Source organism: Aythya ferina (genome assembly GCF_964211825.1).
Source record: "Aythya ferina genome assembly, chromosome: 13".
NCBI lineage: Eukaryota > Metazoa > Chordata > Aves > Anseriformes > Anatidae > Aythya > Aythya ferina.
The window spans coordinates 16185991-16208069 of record NC_140311.1 but is presented as its reverse complement, the minus strand read 5'-3'; the positions used below and the strand labels follow the sequence as shown (position 1 = coordinate 16208069).

Sequence of the window (22079 nt, the reverse complement as noted above, 5' to 3'; positions counted from 1 at the left end):
GATGTTGTGCAAGGCATCGCGATGCACGGCAGAAAAAAAGCATCCTTATCACCTCCAGTCCCAGCAGCCTCGGAGCCCACAGCAGCAAATTAGGATTGTAGGAGGGAAAATGCACATAGACTTCTAGAGGTGATGTGCAAGGGCTGCTACTGCAGAAAACGAGTCTGTAACCCAGCCGGGCCTCAGCCAAATAGGCACAAGACACAGGATTCACACCCTGGGCTAAGGGAGGGCTCCCAGCTCCCCAAACAGCCTCCTTAGAAGATGCCCTGGGAGACTTCCTGCAGGGCACAGTGCTGGCTGGGGGGTGAAGGGAAAAAACTCAGCGGAAGCAAATCACATCCCAGCTCTAAGGAACAATAATCGGGGCTGGGGATTCAAAGTGCACCACTGAGGAGGGGGGAGAGAAAGAGAGCGAGAGAGGAAGTGAGACAACAGGAGGAAATGGGGGCTGTGTCATTTCCCACAGGAATCCTCCTACAGCTTCTGCTGGAAAAAGATAAGGCTGCCCCGGGGGCCAGAAGAGGTAGACGCCACTCTGCAATTGTATTTAAATTGATAAGATCAGAGAGTCAGAGAGCTGGAACAAGGGTTATACGAGGTCTTCTGCTACCAGGTCCCTGGTTTGAAACTGGCGTAATTCAGTGTGCACGAGCGCTTTTCTCTCCCTGGATGGAAAGGTCTGGAAAAGATTTCATGTCATCTCTGTGGCTTTCCTATGACTGCACGATGTTTCCTTAGGGTATTTCCTCCCTGCTCTGGTCAAACACCTCCGAAGAAGCAGCTCGGGCTTGTGTGCCTTGATGCCAGCCGCCCTGCCTAAGCCTGCAAATCTCTGCCTTGTGATTCCCAAAGGTGCAGTGTAACTCCTGGCCAGGTGCTGAACGAGGTAACAGGCTGCTTCCCCTGTGGAAGGACATCGGGTCCTTTCTTCGACCCAACCTGAGACATCACCTAACCTTTTTGCAACCGCTGCTGTAGGGAGCCTGGGAGAGGAGCTTCTTTTTGTGGCTTTTCCCTGTCTGATGACAGGGCAATGCTTACACCTGGCTCCTCTGCAGCCCCTGCTGCTCCCCGCTTAGAGCTGAGCTCACCTCTCCCCGCAGGCCACCCTGCTTACACAGCAAGAGGAAAGAAAGTGTCTGCTTGTATGAGGTGAATCTCAAAAGGCTTCTTTTATTTTAACTTGCCTCCTTCCTTCCTGACAGTTTTGACCCAGTCACTTCCTTCTGTTTCTTGACACCTGAGGCCACCTCCAGACCCCCAGCAAAGGGCCCTCAGTATGGCGTGAAGGCCTGGTACCCCCGGCACCTTGGGCAGTGCAGGTGCTTCCACAGGAGACAGCGATCAGTGTGCGCTCTGAAGCAGCAAAAAGTCCACGTGGCAACTAAAGGAGCCCAAGTCTTTGGCAGGTTTGCCTGACGATAGCTCTTAGAGGCAAAAGATGCATGTAACCTCTGCACAAAGAGCCTCTGTGTGGGCTGCACTCAGGAGGTGCAAGGAAAGGTGGTGGTAAGTCAGAGGGACATGGCTCGTTGGTTAAAGAACATTCAGGTCTGCTCTTCAGTCACTTTCAACTCATTTGATGATTTGGATGTTATAGAAGGTGCTTGTAACTGCAAAAAGATCATAAGCAACAGAAACCTGTGGGGCTCATAACCCTGCAATCTTTGGGCAGGGAAGCACTGCTTGTGATTTTTAATTGAAAGAAATAAGACAGACTGGAAAGAAAAGCTGGCTTGAAAGCACCGGGCTGCTTGGCATTGTGTTCACCTTTAGGCGAGAGCTCCCCGAGTGGCACTTACAGGGTGTCTGTGGGGCTGCAGGGCTGCCACTTCCACTCGATCTTCGGGTCAGGATTCCCACTTACGGTGCACTGGATCTTGTGTTTGCTTCTTAGTTCCACCCGCTCAATCTTATCGAAATCAGTTTCCTTTTCGTAGATCTTGGGTCTCTCTGAAGAAAAAACAACACAACATCAACAAAATAAACCCAAAAGAGCAAATTTGCATCTGTGGTTGTGGGCCTGCTTCCATCAAAGGTTTTGAAGCCCTTTGCTGTCACCACTACCAGTGATGATTTAGTGAGGCTGAAGTTGTAGGGCAATTACCAGCAATACTGAAAGCACACGCACACAGGAACACGGGCACCAGTTCGGATGGTTTAGAAAATACATCAAAACACTGCCTCGTTCATCCTAATTGCCTTCAAGTGCCATTGTGGGCCTGCTACACTTCTAGAAATGGTGTGCCATGAACAGCCATCGGCTGGGGACTGCAGGATCAGGCTGTGTGTGTGTGTGTACCGTGGGCAAAATTGCATTCAACTTCTGGTGTCACCTCCTGAGAGGAACTTTATCAAACAGCTGCTGCTCTGCAGCGTTGTTATCACTGTGCATGGTTCTCCACAGGGTCTGTGCAAAGCTGTCCTTTTGATCTGAAAACTTTGCTTTCCTTTTCTGTTTACCTGTAGCATGCACTGGGTGAGGGGGAGGAGGAGGCAGGGAAGAAGGGGCAGGGAGAAACCCCTTGTAGAATAATGCCAAGACATCCTCGCCACAGAAACAGCAAAGCCATGAAAAATGTCCCGGCGTTATTCGCATCCGCAGGGACTGCAAGATCACACCCTGGGGCTGGAAATCCCACAAGAGCCAACTTATGTGTGACACTTGCAGGGCTGCTTGTGGCCAGCAGCAGGGCAATGCTTTGTCCCATCGACTTCCAGCTCCCACGGGAACATGCGAAAATGAGAAATAATGTTAAAAAATCCCCAAAGTGAACTGAACTTTTCGTAACCTCGGAGAGGGTGGGTTTGAGATTGGGGTGAAAGCACAGGCTCTTCCCTTGTGCAGACAGCTCTGCCCATCCCTGGCCATATCTCTTTGTCTGCTTCTCATAACAGGAAATCAAACAGATTTATTGGTTGGGGTCCCTCTGTGGAACACCTCTGTTGCTGCCTTACGCTGCGGGCTTTTGACAAGTTGGGAAGTGAATGCAGATTAGATTTCTATTTTTTGGGCTAACTTATTTTTTCTGCTGTCAAGGAGGCCCCAGATATATAAACAGGAGCTGCTGCCCACCTCATCAATCTTGAGCCCTTTCCCTCTTTTTTTTTTTTCTTTTTTCCTATTTTTTTCCCCTCCCGGCCCGCTACTCTTGCAAGAGGACTGACCACTCTGATCCCACGTCTCGGTGGGATCCTCGCTTTCCATTTCTCATGGCTGCCAGGTCAGACCCTGAAAGAGCTTCTGACCTCATCGGTGCCTGGAAATCCATCAGCATTTCCTTCTCCACCAGATGAAAGCAGCGTTGACTGTAGCTGGTTCAGCCATATCCTAACTCCCATTCTATAGTAAAACATTCACTGCTTTAAGGAACCTGGATTGGGTCTCGATTAGTATTCCACTTAGAGAATCACACCACAGAAACAACAAGGAGATGGCAGGATTGGCTTGGTGGTGCCGTTGCGTTCTGTTCTGTGGGTTTGATCCCTTTTGGTTGAGTTGTTCCCCCCTCTGCCTGCAGGTGCTGTCCCACCAGGCTCCAGAAATGAACTCCTCACTCCTTCAGCCCCGCAGACGGGGCGAGGGGTTGGCTTTTTGTGATGGAGAAGATGAAGAAGGGAGCGGGCAGGACGGTTTTCCAGACTCTCAAAACCAAATCCTCATCTGCAAAGTGGAAGCAGGGCTTCCAGCCCCGCGTTATGCAATGTATCACTGAGCAAGTGTTGGGAGATCTGGGGGTGTACGGGCAATTCACAGGACAAATTATTGGCACTAATGTTGCATTTCCATGTAACTAGCATCTCATTTCCCACCACTAAATTATTTCTGATCATAAAAATAATTTTGCAAAATTCCCCGGAGACAGGAGCACATTTTTCATGGTCTCAGACATTTTTCTTTGCAGCCTCAAATCCTTTGTTCTGCATGTTTGGACTGAGCTCAAATGTGTAATTTTCACTCAGAAAAAATGACTCAAGTTCAGTGTGAAAGGTTGCTCAAGTGTTATGCTTTCTGAGCAGACGGAACAAAGCCTCACACACCTGGGGAGAGGGACTTCTTGTGTTTGTGTTTGTGTTTGTTTGAAAGAGTTTGGGGACAAAGTAAGTTTGATTATGATCTTTGAAAATTAGATTTTTCTCGGTGAAATGATGAACACGTTGAATGTCATTTAAATTATCCTTCCAAAAAAGAAATAATAATTTTAACTTGATCTAATTAAAATAAGAACACACATGAGTGACAAATGAATTCCTAATTCCGCAATTACTTTACTGCATGGCACTATTAAATATTACTTGAAACCTAGAATGAGTCAAAATGATTCATCAATTGAAATAATTAGTATTTATGAGGTTTAAGCAATTATTTTCTTAAAACTTGAGGGGCTGGCTAAAAATGCCTCCCCATCATTTCTTTCAGAGTGCGTTGCAATGCAGTGAGCGTGGGGTAATAGGTAATTACGGGCATGGCACTCAGAGATTGAAGCAATTTTGAAGTCTCTCTTTTTCTCTCGTTTCCCCTGCATCGACTGAAAGGGTGGTAGGTGTCATCCTGCGAGTGTCACCCTGTAAGTGTCACCCCACCTTCCGCCGTTTTGAAAGCAGCTTCTTTGTGCTTCTAAGGCTGCTGGCATTGGCCCCAGCACGCCTCGGATTTGGGGTGTAGGATGTGGTGGGGGATATTCCTCAACCAAGAACTCTCCCACCCTATGCACAGTGGGCACAGTGGCCGTCTGACGTGCTGTGCCCTTGAAGGCAGCTGAAGGAATGATTCTCGTTCACTTGGCTCACGTCTCAGCTAGATCCTATCTGCAGCAGCTGCCTCCATCGGTGCTTGAACCCCTCGGGGCTGTTCAGTCACCTCTGCCATGCCAGCTGCGTTTGGGTTTAGTGGGGCAGTAACGAGGTGGTTGGCTCAGTGGGCAACCGCAGCAGTCTCGCCTGCAGAAAGGCTCTGCATTAGCATGACGAGGAGTTTTTAACCTAAAGCCAGTGATTATCTATTCTACACCTACCGGTGTATTTCGTAGATAATTCTCTCCCTCCTCCAAGCCCTGCTTTGCTTTCTCTTTCATGTTTGCTTACTAAGCGGCGTGGTGGCTTATGCACAAACTCCGGTGTGTCTTTGTTCATGGGTAGGTGTGGGGAAAGGCTTGGGGTACAAATCCATGGGTAAGCACTGCCAGAATCCAGGTATATTTCTGCTTGCACCCTAAATTATTCATCTAACATATGGGTTTCATCAACCCAGATAGATTTGCACATGTATAGCTGTTCTTAAGCATGCAAAAAAACCCCAAACTGTTGGGAATGGAGAGCTCCAGCAGGTGTTGGACTAACAGCACTACAACGGCCATAAAGAAGCAAGCTGCCTCTGCACAGCACCCTGCAACACACCCTGCAGCACACCATGCCTCACCGCTCAGTGCAGCAGAGCCCTCCTTGAAGCTCTGTGGCTGTGCCAACCTCAGTGCCCTTTGCTACCCTCGCCTTGGGCTCACCGAACGCCTCCCTGTGGAGCCTTGCCCTGACCTGGCGGTCCTGTCTGCTACACGGTGCTGAGCTGCAAGAGGAGAGCGCTAAGTACACCCCACTCCTGACCTGAAGCATCCCTCGCCATCCCACTCTCCGCTTCCCAGCCGTCCCCCAGAGATCTGCCTGCTTACTTCCAGCCTCTGCCTCCCATCCCTCGGCCGTTGCCCTCCCCACGCTGAGTTTCCTCAAGCAGAAGCCAAACAAACCTTAAAAGCTTTCTCGTCTCCAGCTGCTTTTGCAATGTGCCATGTTCAGATGGCTTTAAATGTATCGAAAGAAATGGGTTTTTGTCCTCTCTGCCTTAAAGTGTGATCGTATCCCCAGCCCTTTTTGCAGAGGTGCACTTGCTGGTGTGAGAGATGACCTGAATAACTAAAGACTTCGCTGCTACTGCACTGTGAAATGCAATCAAAAAGCAGTTCTGCTTACTGTAAGTTTCAAATTGATCAGCATTATGTAAATCTCACCTTACTTTCTTGTGTAATGGGTAGTCTGTGGCATTAGGAGCAAATAATACAGAAAAGGACCGGGACATTGCCCCCTGGCATCGCCCCTTTTGCAGGAGACCTTTTTACCTCTAAATGCATTGCAGATGTTGTTAGGGAGGTGCACACTTGGCACCCAGAGAAGCACCCAAATGTAGAGGGCAGCACGCAGAAAGGCTTGCTGTGTTTGCAGAGAAACTTCACCTTACTTTCAGTGACCTCTGACTGAAATGCTGTTTGCACACCTTCCCCACTGCCATCCAGACTGGGTTTCAAAAACATCTTTTCACATGGAGCACTTCATTAAAATCCCATAGAGTGGTCCAGCGAGGCATTTAGTCTCAACCTTATGTACTTTGCTGGACATGGGGCTTCATTAAAACTATTCACAGAGAGGCCACTCGTTCTCAATTTACCTTTTCTGCTTCCCAAAAGCAAAAATAATTTGCACTTCAGAATCTTTCATCTGATGTTTGTACGGTACTTAATGGAAACAGAGCTCTGCAGGCTGAGCCAGGTGAATGTTTTGTACTGTAGATCTGAATCTCATTAATGCAAGTATGGACGGGTCAAGTGATACGGGGAAGAGAGGATGAAATTCACCCCCCAAGTAAAAACACTTAATCTGTGTTCGGCTTGCAAGTGATCATTGTATTTTTTTGTTGCTGTTGTTGAAAGAAAGAAAAATGATTTAAATTAAACGAGTGAAAATAGCTTTTGTTTCAGGCTGAACAGAACGCTGAATTTGACCCCAGCTGATTTTGTCTGGGGGGTTTGCTTTGCTTTGTTCTGTTTGCTTTTTGTTTTATCCTGCACAGCACTACACACCAGGCTGCTCTGGAGTGGGTGCACAACGTTGTCCCCACGCTACCTCTGGGGAAGCAGATGCCAGGACAAATCGAGTGGCCAAAGTCTCTCCAAAGTCAGTACAGAAGCCAGGAGGCCAGGAATAGAAGCAGGTTCGCCAGTTATCAGCCCCCTGCCTAATCTTTGGTGCCCACACCCTGCTGCTCCATTGTAAGCCGCTCGCACAGGCTGGGAACGCCAGCGGGGTGGAAGCACGTGGAAGAGAAACCCTTCAGCTGGATGCTGCCTTAGCACAAGTGAAGAAGAATCACAGAGTGCCTGACCTGCCCTGCTGGGAATTGGGTGGTTAAATGGCAGTGCAATTTGGTTTGGTTTTCCTAACCTCCTACAGTCACTTACAGATACGTCTCTCTTGACCCTGTAGGAAGGCAGCTGGCCCTGTTTCAGCCCTGTACCATCTTTCCCAGATCTGCCATTCATCCCTGATGCAAACTTGGGAAAAAAAGGGGTTTTCCTCTGGTCTCTCTGCTTCTTATTTTTTGTGGCTTCAACAGAGTTCAAAAGCAAATGTGTAGCGATGAACTGCTTAATTTTCAGCAGAGCAGACTGCTTTCTAGGATTTTTGTCTGTCCCCTTTGCCTGCTTTTCATAGGAGAACACCACCAGTTAATATACCTGCAGGCTTGGCTGAGAGACTGCGTGGAAACCATGTGCTGCCACTTCCCAACTTCCCCCCCCTCCGGATTGTAAGGGCTGTCAGGGAGATATCGCTGCAGCAAAGACGTGAGCTGAATGTTTCAGATTGTTCTGGCAAACTGCAGCAGGCCCCCACCTTCCTCTTCCTAAAATTGCTTTGGCTACTTCCAGCAGAATGAAGGTAGCTCATCTGACTTTGTCATTAGGGGCTCTCCTGGGAGCGCGCGGAGGCTAAGGGGAGGCCGGGCTGTGGAGCTGCAAGTGCGCAGGGACCGCGTGATGTCAGTGAGAAAATTCTTCCTAATTTGCTCAGAATTAGTGTCTGGTTGTGCTGCTTCATTTTTTCCTGCCTTTCGTGTATCTCCCAGAAAATTCAATCGTTTCTCCCTTGCCCGTGCCTGACAAATGGGACCAGCAGGACAGACCGAGCACCGCGTGGTGATGGCTTTGCCCTTGCTCTTCCCAGCTGAGCATCCTCCCAACGCAACGCGCTGCCTGCAGCCAGTGCTGCCCGTGCCCAGGAGGAAAGCAAAGCGCTGGGCTGGGGGAGGAACACGCTGAAATAACGGTTGGAGGGAGACGGGCTGGGTTTTATTTTGGGGTTTCTAGCTTGCTCGGCTGGCCCAGAAGATCAGGAAATCAGATTTTCTAGTTTGTCTTTTCCTGAATGGGTCCTCCTCCAAGGAGCCACTCTGGAGGTGGATATGATATGCAAAGGACAACCCGTCCTGGCAGAATATCGAAGCATGAAGTCAGTTGAAGGTAGAGCATTTTATTTAGCCCTGCTTCTGTCTGGCTCAGTCCTTTCACCTAATCACCAGTTGGGTTATGCTGATAATCCAAAGAAATTCATGTTTCTCGCAGCACAATGATGTCCAGCCTGGAGATTTCAGTGGCCCTTTGTGCACAAAAGACCCTGTGAGTCTCCCCTCTGTCCTCAGCTGCCTTTAAATGAGATTCACTGCTCCAGGAGCTTTTTTTCTCTGAACTGGTGCAGCCCAGATGCATTAAACTCATCTCCCTCTGCAGACTATTTCTGGATCTGGTTAGGTGACAGGGTATTGTTCACGTGGATCACCACGGAGTTATTATGGAGATCACTGGGGACTCCTTTGATGTCAACTCATCCCTTGCATGCCGAAGTAGGTCAGGCACAGAACTCCCTTTGCCTTTGATTTTAAACCAAATATGAAGAGCTGGCCTGACTGCAGAACAGGGCAACATTTGCATCATTAAGTGCTCGGGAGCTAATTCTCCCTAGTGACGGACACCGAGGCACAGCCATCACCGCGCTGCCGTGACGAGGAGCACGTGGCAATGCACACGTGAGTTCCCCGCGCACCCTTCGTAGTCCAGGCCTTGCCCAGGGGAGAAGGAATTCGTACGGAGCCTGCGAATTGTGCTGCTCTTGGGTGAGCCTGTTACCAGCACCTGGTCCTGCGCTTCTTGTGGATACAGTGCAAGAGCTCGGGGGAGCAAGGCTCTAGAAGGGAATGCAATTTCAGTTGACTGGAGCAGCAGGAACCCAAAGCAACACTTGCTGGAGGAGTCTTGAGGGAGCACAGGAGAGAAACTTCGGGACAAAGGAGAAAGGCAAAGTGGTGAAGGAGATTATTCATCCCATTTTCTACAATTAACTTGTGCTTCTTTACAACCCTCACTGACAACGTGGTGGTCGGAGCATGCTGACTGCTCCATAAAGGGCTCAGCAAGAACCTTGGTACATGCAGATGACTTGGGCAAGGGTGAGGATGAGGAGCAGCCTGCTTGCCCATAAATAGATTTGGGGATTTTTTGTTTATGTTTTGTTCTGAAACAGCTTTGTAGTCCAGCCCGCAATAACTCTTTTCTCCCACGTTTCTCCCTCTTGGCTGACTCAGATGTGCAGCCACCAGCTGTTTGCTAGGATTGTTCCTTCTTCTTGCTCCCTCCCCTCCAAATTCTTCAGGACATTATTTTCTTGAAGCTTTTCTCAATAAGAATTTAACCAAACCAAACAAAAGCACAGCAACCCGCCGCTTCTTGGACAGTGTTTGATGTGTAAATATGTAAAGAAGGAGAGTTTTGAAAATGCAGTCAGCTACCTCCTGGGGGCTGGAGTCCTACAATGAGCCAACACGACTCCACAAGGGAGAGATGTGCTCCTGCAAGATTAAATTCCAGCGGCAATGGGAGCACGGGTGACCAGAGGCACAGCTAAGCCACTTCTTAAAGAGACATTTTTTGAATAGCAGCGTGATTCTCCTCCTGGCCAGGCAGCAAGTGCCCATCTTCGTGCACCTCCTTCCTGCATACTGTCAACCAGGGTCTCGACCCAGGCCAGCATCGCTATCAGCTCCTACCCAGCAGCTCGGGGAGTTTTTTGCCCTTTCTGCTTTTTCTTGCCTCCATGGAACTGCAACGGTGGATACCTGTGCTCTCTGCAGAGCCTCCTCAGCTTTACGGCCATACCTAACGTCGGGGGAAATAGCTCCTAATACTGTGCTCATTACTACAGAGTGAAATGCCTTGCACATCCAGTGCAGGCTTTATGCCAGTACTGCTGTGCTGGCTGCAGTGAAGTACATGGATGGCAACTCCAAAGAAAGCCAGCAGCAGTGTGGGTCTTGTAACAGGTCAAGAGATGCACCGTGTATAAGCTCCTATCTTGCAGGGCCCAGCAGATCATTTCTTATCTTGTTCTCATCTTGTTTAAAGGCGTCTCTTCTGCTGCTGTTACTCCTGAATAAAATACACTGCCAAATTAATGTAATGCAATTTGATGAGTAAGGCTCCCATGCTCTTTCTGTGTTGTTTGTGGATGACAATCCACAGCACTATCAGCTTTAACCTTCCCCTACCCCTAGTACGAATTGGCAGTGACGGGTCTGTCACAGCGTGCTGACTGCCAGTGACACTGCCTGCATGGCTCAGGGACACGAACGGTGGCTTATTCTGAAGAGACTCACAGGAGAGGGGGCTGTGTGCTTGCTTATCATTTCTTCAATACACTGACCATTTGCAGGAAAAGAAAGCATTCAAATGACATTTATCATTTCATTCAAAAGTCTGTTTAAGTGATTTTCCATCTTCTTTTAATCAGAATTCACCGTTGTTCCCGGATGCAGCTCTGAGATTTAAAAGACTGGCCCTGGCTTTTGGGGAGTAATGCTGTCACTCGACAAGAAGTGTTACTCTTCAGCAATAGGAAGCTGCTTCATGGCTGTGGACTCAGCATGAGGCTTATCAGGTGCTGGACTGCCACAGACACCACCTTTTAGACATGATGCAAACCCGATGCTCCTATCACTGTGTTGACTTGCAAACCCAAGAGGATTTTTTCTTGAAGTCTGTTAATCCCTGCGTTCAAATTCCAACTTTGGTAATTGCAGACAGCCTGTGGTCTAAGCAGAGGCATTAATCACCCCTCTCAGCTCAGAGGTGGTTCTGTTTCAGTGGTGGGCAAAGTAATCACTACATAAAATATCTATAAAGCATTTTGGCCTCCTTCTGCATGTCTAAGTGTCTGCTAAAACTCCAAACACTTTGATCTATTCAGATGTGATACCAGGCTATCAGTCATGATGACTGGAGATGAAGTGTCAGGTTATTTCTGGAGGAGTTAAGGGAAAAATTCAAATCTGCATTCAAGTTGGAGCTTCAGGTTGTTTTTTTGCATATAAAGCAAATGATGCTCACATCTGAAAAAGAAGCAGTCCCTTGACTCCAACCGAAAGCACAAGAAAAAAAAAAGTCTGTTTTGTGCTGTTGGATAAGCTTCAAGAACAAAATTTTCCTTTTCTGATCTCTTCCCACATGCATCTGGACAAAATGACCCTGTCCTTGGGTTGAGTGCCCCAGGTATAGCACGCTGGGTTGTGCTGCGGACAGCCTGGCAAAGGCACGAGAGCTTTCCTAGGAGTTTTGACTCATTCCTGTTCAGAGTTGAGGCAAATACCCGCCTTGTTTCCAGTCATTTGCTTAAAAACAATGCCACTCTGGCAAGTATTTCCCTTTGCACGCTCTCATTTCTGGGGTGGCCTTGTTTTACCAGGAAAGAAGCACCTGCTGTTCATTCTTCCTGTGCTTCCCCATGCAGCCAGTGCCTTCTCCAGGCAGCAACAGTCCTGCAGCTGCTGGACTTGGCCTACTCCAGAAAGGGGGTTTTGCAATGAAATAATTACTCCTGATTGAAGTCTTTGTTGGGCGGCTCTGAAATAAAGGCTAACAATGAGCACCATGCTAGGCATGCACTGTGTGTGAGGGACGGAATACCACATGCTTGTACATACAAGAAAGATGAAAGGCTTCTGCTGTAGTTAATAGCATGGGATGGTTTAATCCTGAAATAGCATCTTGCTCACACAAACAAGGTCTGTTTGTTTTTATGTGCCTATTTCTGGAAAGGCTACACTTCAAACTAACATTCTCTTTTGCATGCAAACACTAATATTTACCTTGACAAGATAATTTATTATCATTCTTAATTTTCTCTTCCTTTGAACGTTTCCGTTCTCCAACAAGACAGCAAAACCCTTGTATGGATAAACAACCCCCCGTGAACAAATCACCGCAGTTTAACACGTTCCTGCTCATCAGCTGAGCTGCAGTAGCTGCCCATAAACATGTTCATAGCTCTCTACAATCCTGATTCACACCCTAAAGTGATGTTTAAGGTGGTGCAAGGTACTGTATCTTACTTAGCATTTTCAGTAGGCCAAGTGTGCCTAAGTAACAAGTTCTCCCTTTGTCAGGCACTATTCCTTTGTGAAAGGTGAAATGAGAAAAACACAAATACTGGGAGCTACAAAGTACAACAGTACATAAGTAATTCAAGACAGGACAATAGAGAATATTTTAAGGTGTAAAGAAAAGAAAGAGAAAATAATTCGCCATAGAAAAAAACCCACAAACCTACATCAATCACTTTATCTATCTCACTGGCTGAGCAAACTTGGGAAATACAAAAGAAAGCAGAGCTGACTTCTGCTGAACTCCTGCTTGTCCTTGTGATTCAGTTTGTTCCCAAATTCAATGGATGAAAAGAGGCAGTGGATGTGCAAAGAGACAATGTGGCTCTGTCTTCCATTATCCCAGCGAGGGAGATTAATAATCGTGATTCCAGTATCTATTCTCCCTCTCTATCCAGTAAAACAGCTTCAGTGCACACAGTTTACGTCAGTTTTCTCTGGATCCCCCTGAAAATGAACCTGTCTCTCGAATGCTCCCAGCAGATAAATAACAACACGTAAAATACAGACTTTGAAAGTATTTCTGTAGCAGGATGATGGAGAGACATGAAAGACAGGGTAGCTTATCTAGTTCCTTCCGCCAGCGCGCTTGGGACTTTTCCTATCCCAACAGGATGTGCTCCAGTGCTTTGCCCAAGCTCATTTTTAATCTCAAGGGATAGAACTTCCACCACTTCTCTTGGGAAACTGTGCCCCCAGCTCCAAGACCTCACTACTAGATGTCCTCCCAAACTCCTGTTACAAGTTTGTTCACTTTCAAGCCACCTCTGTTTCCCTCTGCAGAGGCACTGTCCCAACAAAAAGATGCTGCAGTCTCTTTTTGAGGTGCAGTAACTCAGTGCAAAGTGGCTTTAGATGACTTGGTTTCAGACTGACTCCTCATATCAGCTCCCCGTTCTGTTGCTTCTATTTAGCATGGGGTGAGGTGAGATGGAGCTTCAGTGGTTCCTAAATAAGATGCTAATTTATGCGCCACGTTGTACGAGCTTCTATCTGCTAAACATGGGGACTTGTCACTCGTTCCTGCAGACTGGTAAAATAGGATTGCACAAAAAAAAGAGAAAGAATTTAACAGAAGTTGTGATGAACATCAAGGCCTTACCTGTCACAACCAGCTGCATGGTGAGGTTCTTATACAGGCCGTATTTTGCATTGCTCAGGACGATGGTGTAGTTGCCGGCATGCTTTGGTCTCACGTCTCTTATGCCCAGTCTGTATTTCAGTGGCTCGGGCTCATAGCAAGTGTGGTTATCCTTGATCAGTTTGCCGTCTTTGTACCTGTTGTGAAAGTCTCATCAACGCTCATCATGTGTGCACATGCCCGTTAAGCCCTCAAAAAACTTAACTGGTACCCAAATTAGAGTGGATAAAGAGTCACTCTGCAGAAACAGCAAGGGAAACACAGGCCTGGAAGCGCTGCTGGGATGGCACAGCTATTGCGTTGTCCTTCCTGACTAAAACTGAACAGCATCTGCAGTGCTGTGGGCTTCATCCAACAGACAGGAGAAAGAAATTTTAATGAACCTGAATTATCAGTGCTTTTGCATGCTCAGCTATAATCAGAAGTGCACATCTAGCTTCCCCCAGATTATGCTGGACTGCAAACAGCAGCGAGATGTGCAGCTCTCGGTGCAGTAAATCACGGGCTAGCCAAAATCTGTGTCATCAGTTTTAAAACAAGATGGGAATTAATCACAGTTGTTTTTGGACATGTATGTAAGATCCTTTACTGTGTCTGAAAAAGCTAACGTCCATGTCCTGGAGAGTTTACGGTCATTAAGAAGGTCAGTGAAGAATTTACAGTCCTGAACCTTCTCTAACTACACGTGGGATAGCTGAGCCTACGCAGCCTTCTCCTCTTCACTGCTAACCCACCCTGCTCGTTTGGGTTATGAGTACGAAGCAGGCCAGACATTGCCACACACAGAGCTTTGGGTTTGGTGGAAGGAGAAGCTGGGGCACGTGTCCTACTGTCTTAGCGTGCTGGAAACCTCCTTTGCAGTCGTTTAAACAACTGCACTGAGAGACCTCCAACATCAACAGCTGTAGCACACAGGGAAGGCAGCTCTGGTGGTCCCAGCAGCCACCAAACTGCTCCACGCTGAGCCCCGAGAACAAAGCCTTGGCACAGGACAGGGGGATGGTCCCCGCTTCCACTCCCAGGAAGGTTTCCATCCCCTAAAAACCAGCAGCAATTAAAAATATCTGCCAGGCCACCGAAGCAGCACTTGGCTGGCCAGGGAGAAGCACACCCTGAAGGTGCTAACTCACCTGGGCTGCCTTCCCTGCCGGGACACGCAAAGCCACAGCAGCTGTCGTCCTGTTAGAGGTGCACAAGGTGGGGTTGTAAAACACAGCACGGAACGAGTGACAGGGTTGAGGACAAGCGATTTAAGGGCAACAAGAGGAATGAATGTCTGCTGGACTTGCTGACACGTTGCCCTTGCTATTAACCTGATCCAACACACTCCAGGTGGAGCCTTCGTGGTGCTTAGGAGGATTCATTGCGCTGTCTGAAAGGATCTGATACTGCTGGTGGTACCCAGTTGGAGTAAATTATTCAAGAGATGTAGAGAAACAATTTCTTATGTTGATAACGTGCTCTGCAGCTTTCTAGTACACACTGCCTCTTTGCAGACTACCACTAATGCTGATAAACTGGCAGCCTTTCCCCACTAGCTTTCTACAATTCTGTGTCCAGTGTAAATGAACCCCTCCATTTTTCCTATAGGAACCTTTTTTTTGTATGACAAAGGGGGGAAGTGATAAGACAAGGGGAAATGGCCTCAGGTTGCACCAGGGGAGGTTTAAGTTGGCTATTAGGAGGAATTTCTTTACTGAAGGGGTTGTGCAGCACTGGAATAGGCTGCCCAGGGAGGTGGTTGAGTCACCATCCCTGGAGGTCTTCAAGGTACGTGTAGATGTAGAACTTAGGAACGTGGTTTAGTGACGGACTTTAGTACTAGGCTAAAGGTTGGACTAGATGATCTTAGAGGTCTTTTCCAACCTGAGAGATTCCATGAGTCTATGAAAAAGAGCATGGGAAAGAGGTCTGGCTTGCCTAGCTGCAGAGAGCACTACCAAAAGGAGTCGCATCGTGGCTGCACTGTGAGACCACAGCTGTGAGTACCCCCAAATTGCCTGTCTTGTATCTGTTAAAAAACAGTGAAAATCTGTTCCAGACAGGAGACCAAAAGAAGGTCATGCTCTTCTGATTTTGCTCAGGGTGGTGGTACTCACCAGGTGACAGTTGGGCGAGGAAAGGCGTCCACCTTTGCAGCTAGTTTCAGTGACTTGTGTCCTGATGTGATCTCGTAGTAAGGCCCTTTCTTATGTGAAACCGTAATGAAGGGTTTGTCTTGAAAAAGAAAAAAAGAGCAAGACAAATAAGGGCAGATCTATCCACCACAGTGTAGCGCTCACATCTTTGAATAGCGCCGTGTCTACCCTGGATTTTTTGCAATTACAGATCTGCAGAAGCTGCAGACAGCCAAATGCAATGACAGCCTGTTTGAGCAAGTTCCTGGCAAAGCTCTGCCACAGCCACTGAATTCTATCTCCAAATGAAAGAGTTTATATTTAAAGCAGAGAACTGGCAGCTGCCATAGCCCTGGAGCAGTGTGTAAAAATGCCTGGGGTGTTTCTCCCTGCGAATGCCAGCAGGCCAGGTTTTCCAGGGCATCCGCAGCCACGCTTGGTGCCAGGCTTTTCAAAGTAGTTCAGCTCCCAGTTAAGCCATGTCCTCCGAGATCTCAGTCTGGAACTCTCTGATGGTTTTTTGAAAACGCTGTGCTGGATACTGACTCTTTTCTAGAATGATTCCAGATTATACATTATTGATGGTTGTTTTAACTAGCTGCCATTCTTCCTAATGCCATTAGCCTATCGGCAGATTTAATAACGTGGCATTATCCTTTAAGCTGAAGAATCTTGGTTCTGGGGTGTTCTGGGTTAGCTGCAGAACTTACCATACACTGTGACTGTGACATTGGCCTCCAGCCTCGGTACATCGAATGTTTTGCAGGTATACATGCCTCCATCTTGCATGGTGACGTTTTGAATTGTCAGAATGCTGCCAACTTTATACACCGTTTCACTCTGGTCTATTTTTCTTCTAGGGTAAGGGCGCTGGAAGTTGGAGAAAAAGGAGGTCAAAAAGCAGCAGAAATGGGATTGTTTTGTTCATCCTTTCAAAGTCTGCCACTTAAGAAAAGCAGTGATTCATATCAAAATTATCATATCTCCCCATCACTGAAATAAATATTATACAAGACAAATCAGCAGGAAGGGCTCTTGTGTGAGCTTTCATTATCAAGTCTAATAAGAAAGAGAAACAGAGTGGAACTGCGGCACTTCTCCACTGAGACCTGGGCAGGAAGGTAAATAATGGGATGCAGCAAAGATCAGCCCTACTCAGGGACCAAAATCCCAGGGATCTCACTGCAAACAGCCTTTGGCTTCTGTAGGGTTACAGTTCTGCCTCTTTCTTTCCTGGTCACAGCCAGTTTTCTTGTCTTAGAAAGCAAGCCTACTTTCTGAAAGAACAACAGATACCTAACAGATAACAGACAGCCAAATACCAATGCAATTTCCTGAAAAATTTGAGAACGCATTGTATTCTTCTGATAGAATTGTGATCCTAGAGATTTGGCCAAGAAATTCTTCCTTTAACATGTTAGAAATCTAAGGAGGGGTCATAAAAAAACAACTCTCTTCCATCAGGTGGGGTTCAAGAAGCAAAATTCAGTAACATCGTATTGCTTGAGCTTCTATAAATTCTATGTTATATTTTCTGCGGTTTCTTCACAGGAAAAAAAAAAGCAACAACAAACAAACATCCCAACATTCTTCCTTTAAGAAAACAAAATAAGTCCAAAAATAATCAATTTTTAGGGGTCACATTTTACTTTTCCAGGAGACTTAGATGCTCCTTTGAAATGGATATTTTGCTGAATTAAAATAAAAAGAAGCAGTGAGTATTATATTGGATAAATGAATCTGATCTGGAAAATACGCCTTCTTCTCTCCGTTTTCCTTGGGAGAACTGAAAGGTTTCAGCACATCAAAGGGAATGCAGTCTCTCAGATGTTTCTACTTCAAATTCAGCATTTCCAAATTGCGTGCCACGGAAAGCACCAGAACCTACACTGAGAATTTAAATTTAATTCTTTGGTGAGATTTGAGGAGATACAATTGGCTTTTGTTTCACGTTGCTCTACTTGATAAATGCCAGGGTGGCTGAGCACGTTGACAACTTGCAGCCTTCACGGCTGCCTTTGAGGCTTGCCACTTGCCAGAAAGAGGCTGCAAGAAATGAGACAGTTTTTTGTTCCAATGAGAAACTTATTTAGTCTGAGATTTGCAGTTTAATTTGCAGGTTTAAGATGGTAGATAAAAGTTCTAGATTAATTCAAACTATAAATATAATCAATTGTAGGCATATGAATGGTTGACTGTATTTCAGAATAATAAGCAGTCAGTTTGCTCAGCCCCATGAACAACTCTTTCTCTCGGAGAGGAGGAGACTGCATCAAAGCAAAATCCTGAATTTTCATCAACTCACTCGCCCATTCGGACACGTCCATACGAGTTCGATGCGCCCATTGATGAAGGTTTCTGCTGTGCATTCCAAATTGAGAGTTTCTCCAACCAGCAGTTTTTTGGAATTTGCTTTCAGAGCTAGGTTCTGTACTCTGCCCTCTGAAACAAAAAGAGCAAAGGTATAACCACACAGCATCCTACGCATCAATGACATTTAAGAGGGAATCTGCTCCCTGAATGCCTCTCCAACATCTGCTCCTTTCAGTTTCCCAAATGCCTCGCCTTCTTCTGTCATTTCTATGGAAATTTTTGGAAGCACGCACACAATGGAGAAGCCAGGTCAGTTGAATAAATGCCTGAACACCGGCCGATCAGACTAAGTGGGCATATGAGGACACAATAATTTATGAATTATTTTTCTGCATTTTTCTGTGTTTGGCTCCAACTCTCAACCACCAGCTCCACAGCCACTCTGGTGCTGTTCTTGTACCTGTTCTCTTCATTCCTCATTCAGAAAAAAAAATAATTAAAAAGTACCTCAACATTTGTATACAGGAAAGAGGGCTAATTTTTATAAAACATTTCTCCTGCCCCCTGATGGCCAGCTACCCTTCGTTTTTGAATGGGATTGCCAAATCTTGGCCTTATATATTTATTGATGCTTTAGATACATCAAATGTGAAAAAGCCTGCATCACGGCCTTGCCTCTTTATCTGTCGTGCAAAATAGCAGATACACTTCTAAACACTATACAGCAATATGTTCTAGAGAATGGTCTTGCCTGTGTGCTTTGGGGCTAGATAAGGATGACCTAATGGGTTTTTTAGCTCTGCATTCATGATTCTAATAATAAATAATTACTCCAGCAATGAAAAAAAAAAAAAAAAGAGAGATTTACAGGACTTTTATTTGACTGCTATACAAATCCGTTGTTGTTTAAAGCTGAGTGCTAATTGTATAGCAGGATGCCATAATGTAATGGGAATGAAGTCACACTAAACTCTCCTCTGTGAAAAATACAATGTATGAAGAGAGAAAGAAAATACATTGAAAAGAAAGGAAAAATAAATTAGAAGTGGATTCTTATTAAACTCCAGCAGTCCAAAATGTAACATTTAGTTGTTTCAAATTTAGATTTTAATTATGTGCAGAAGCTCAACTGTAAATACAAGGGGAAGGGTATAGTACATCTCCAAGAGGAAAAAAAAAAAAAAAAAAAAAAGTGAAGATGTGAATCAGAGCTTTAATGAGATTTTTATGCCATGATCTCGTGTGTTTAATGACCAGGAGCAAAAAGAAAGCTACTGTTTGTTTTATTCTGAACCAGCAATTGTTTTAATGTAAATATTGCTCTATCCAAGCAAACAAAGCCTTGGTGGGGTTTGAATAAAATGCTCCCATTCTGTACCACCTCAACACTTGGTAATTTTTCAAAACCAGGACTGGATCAAATCCAAGCTCTGCTGAACAGGAGAAGAAGGGGAAGATTCAGTTGGCTCTAAGTGTTCCAGTTTGGACATGCTACAGACACATACCAGTTAAACAGATCAAATACCACTAAGAAACAGCAATATTGTGGGCATGCCTTGGGCACGGTAGTCACTCACCCAACCTCTGTGCTAGGTAGTAGGATGTGAACACGCTTCCATTGACATTTGCAGTGCATGTGAGTAATCCAGAATAAATAAAATCATGAGAGGGGATGGAAAATCCTTTTTTTGGGTCCCACTCCATCTTCTTGGACTTGATCTCTACAGAATTGGGATACTGAAAGAGAGCAGGCAGACAGGAGGCTGGTGAGACATTCCGTTTCTCCTCAGATCATAGGGGTGACCAGCCAAAGCTGCTCTGCTTTGTAGACTGGGTAGATATTTGACCTTTCAGAGTAGTTGGTGATCTCATTGTACACATATCTCAGGCAGCATCAACACATACAAAGAGAAAAGTCCACCCTGAGGTACGGCTGTGTTTGAAATCCTGAACTTGGACATCATAACTGGGGCTCTTGATTCGGCAGCCTCAGTCGTCTCAGATCTTAGGCAAGATTCTGTGCTACCCATTGCAAGTCCCATTTCCCTCCTCTCTATACTGGAAATAATTATGCCTATCTTCCGGGAGGTTTGCAGGGTAATCTTTTTGGAAGTGCTGAGAACAAAATTGGCTTCTCCTCATGCTACATGTATGTACCACGTGTCTTTCTGGGATCTCACAGTACTTTAAGTGTTAAGTTAGACCTCTAAAAATCAGCAGTATTCATGTCACTAACTACCTGACGGCCTGTGGCTAGTCGTCAGCTTCTCTGTATATCACAGAAAGGGATGAGGCTCTTTCAAGGGGGAGCTATTGATTTCCACTAGGCACTGAAGCAGCCTGGGTGACTTGGGATGGTAAATCACAGGATGGCAGCAGTAAGGGGACTTAGTAACATCGACATTTGTTGTCCTAAATTCCTAAATATTTGTAGTGTTCTGCGATTCTTGAAAAAAAATAGTATCTTTAGGTTCTGCTTATGAGGAAGAAGCAAGAATATGAAAGGAAAATGTGGAAAATAAAGCAAAAACTCGTCCACTGTTATTGAACCCTATGTATTAGTTTATTATTAACACAAGGAGAAATGCTGGTTTGCTAGAGAAAATGCAATTGGCTTTGCTTTCTAATCATTCTTGAAAATCCTGGAGAAAGGAACTGTGTGAATGTGAATAGAGACAAATAACTCAGGAGGCTGTGAAAGAGCAGCTCACTGAATCGACCCATTTCAGCCCATTGCAGGCAGGTGTGTGGAAGCACAGCCTGCTGGTATGTCTTGTCAGCAGGACACAGGAAGGCTCTCCAGGACTGAGGATAGCTTGCAGGAGAGCTGAGACCACTTTGGGCTGGAAACTGAAGGGTTTAGAGAAACCATAGTGTGCCTAGAGTTGCCCCATGATAACTAAGAACTTTACTTGCATAATGCCTCTCCCTCCTTCACAGCAAATACTGGTTTCTCCAAGACCAGGCAAGGTAATGGTTTGCTTTTTAGAGCTACCAGGTTTTAGCTTTTGGAGTTAACAAAGAAAAGCTGTACTAGGGACTGCAAGTGAGAATTTCCCCAGTGATGCCATACCTTTGCTCTTCCCCTTTTTGTTGTGCAACACACAGTTTATTTCTCTGCCTCCAAACAAACAGTAGTCTTGTATCAGTAGCGTGCTTTAAATAGGACTTCATTTAAATAACACTCCTGTGCTGAAGAAGTTGCAGCTCTGGGCTTTGAGAGCTGATGCTCATTCCTCTCGTGTGAATACACTTCTGATCAGGCTGGCCTTGCTTTAGGTCACTTGTTATTAAGGAATTAAGACTATGGGGCAGCGACTGGTGGTGTTGCTTTGGGATAGCAGGCACGGCTTTCTTTTGGAACAGGGGTTCCCTTCTGATTGTAATAGCAAACATGGATTTCATGTAAGGACTTCCAAAGTAATGGAGCTGTGGCATCTCTGTGCAGAGCCATGAGGAAAATTCCAGGAAACTGCAGGAAGAGATCTGGGACCTGAGGCTTCCTTGTGCTTTAACACCCATGAAGGTCAAAGCTGTAAGTAGCAAATGCACATTGAACCAGAGCAGTGGCTAAACAGATCTGACAGGACTGAAAATGCTTTTTTTGCCCAGAATTAAAATCACGTTAAGCAAAATTAAAAGTTGGAGTTGTGTGTCTTAGCATGTGTTCCCTCGTAGCAGGGATGATGTGTGGGGTTAGCTGGGTTCTGTTTAATATTAGCAAGCCGTACCTCTCCCCATACATATTTAAAGGCCAGAGAGTGCAATGATTTTAAAGTATAATGGTAACATAAGGAACGTAATTTACGATGGGAAAAGTACATTTTTTACAAGAATAATAAAATGTGATAAAGCTGAATTTTACGGTTTGGCAGCTCTGCTCCCTAATGGCGAGGGAAAGGGGAAAGAAAAAATAACCCTACTCTGAGGCCCTTTTCAACACCGCACACTTATTAAACATCTTCATAGAATATTCAAAAATATATATTTGAACAACCAAACAAAAAACGTCAATGCTGCTCGAAGGAAGTCACAGCGGCTTTCCTCCCTTTGAAGTCCGCTGTCCGTAGGAGATTAAATTTGGAAGAAGAGGATGTTCTAAATTTGTCTGCTCGCCTTATTCACCTCTCTTCCCCCACCCTTACCTCCACCCCTTCTCCCACCCCGCTTCCTCTCCACATGGGAAGCCGCCACCTTGGCTCCACACGGCGCTACGAAATTCCCAGACAGGGCAAAACAAGCGGCGACCTTC

General features: G+C 45.9%; 2 protein-coding genes across 3 annotated transcripts in view; one reads left to right on the top strand and one right to left on the bottom strand.

Moving 5' to 3' along the window:
- The window catches only part of LOC311444123 (uncharacterized protein), a 293968-nt gene that overhangs the window by 151754 nt on the left and 120135 nt on the right, over nt 1–22079 (top strand). The window lies entirely within an intron of this gene.
- Nucleotides 1–22079, bottom strand: part of LOC311444120 (vascular endothelial growth factor receptor kdr-like) — a 131211-nt gene that overhangs the window by 54835 nt on the left and 54297 nt on the right. For both annotated transcript variants that reach the window (XM_084535021.1, XM_084535022.1), the window contains exons 5-10: nt 19405–19564; nt 17820–17956; nt 16225–16384; nt 15497–15614; nt 13359–13534; nt 1806–1956 (exon numbers count right to left, since the gene is read on the bottom strand). In XM_084535021.1, the coding sequence (XP_084391147.1) occupies nt 1806–1956; nt 13359–13534; nt 15497–15614; nt 16225–16384; nt 17820–17956; nt 19405–19564 (902 nt within the window). The remainder of the gene's footprint in view (nt 1–1805; nt 1957–13358; nt 13535–15496; nt 15615–16224; nt 16385–17819; nt 17957–19404; nt 19565–22079) is intronic.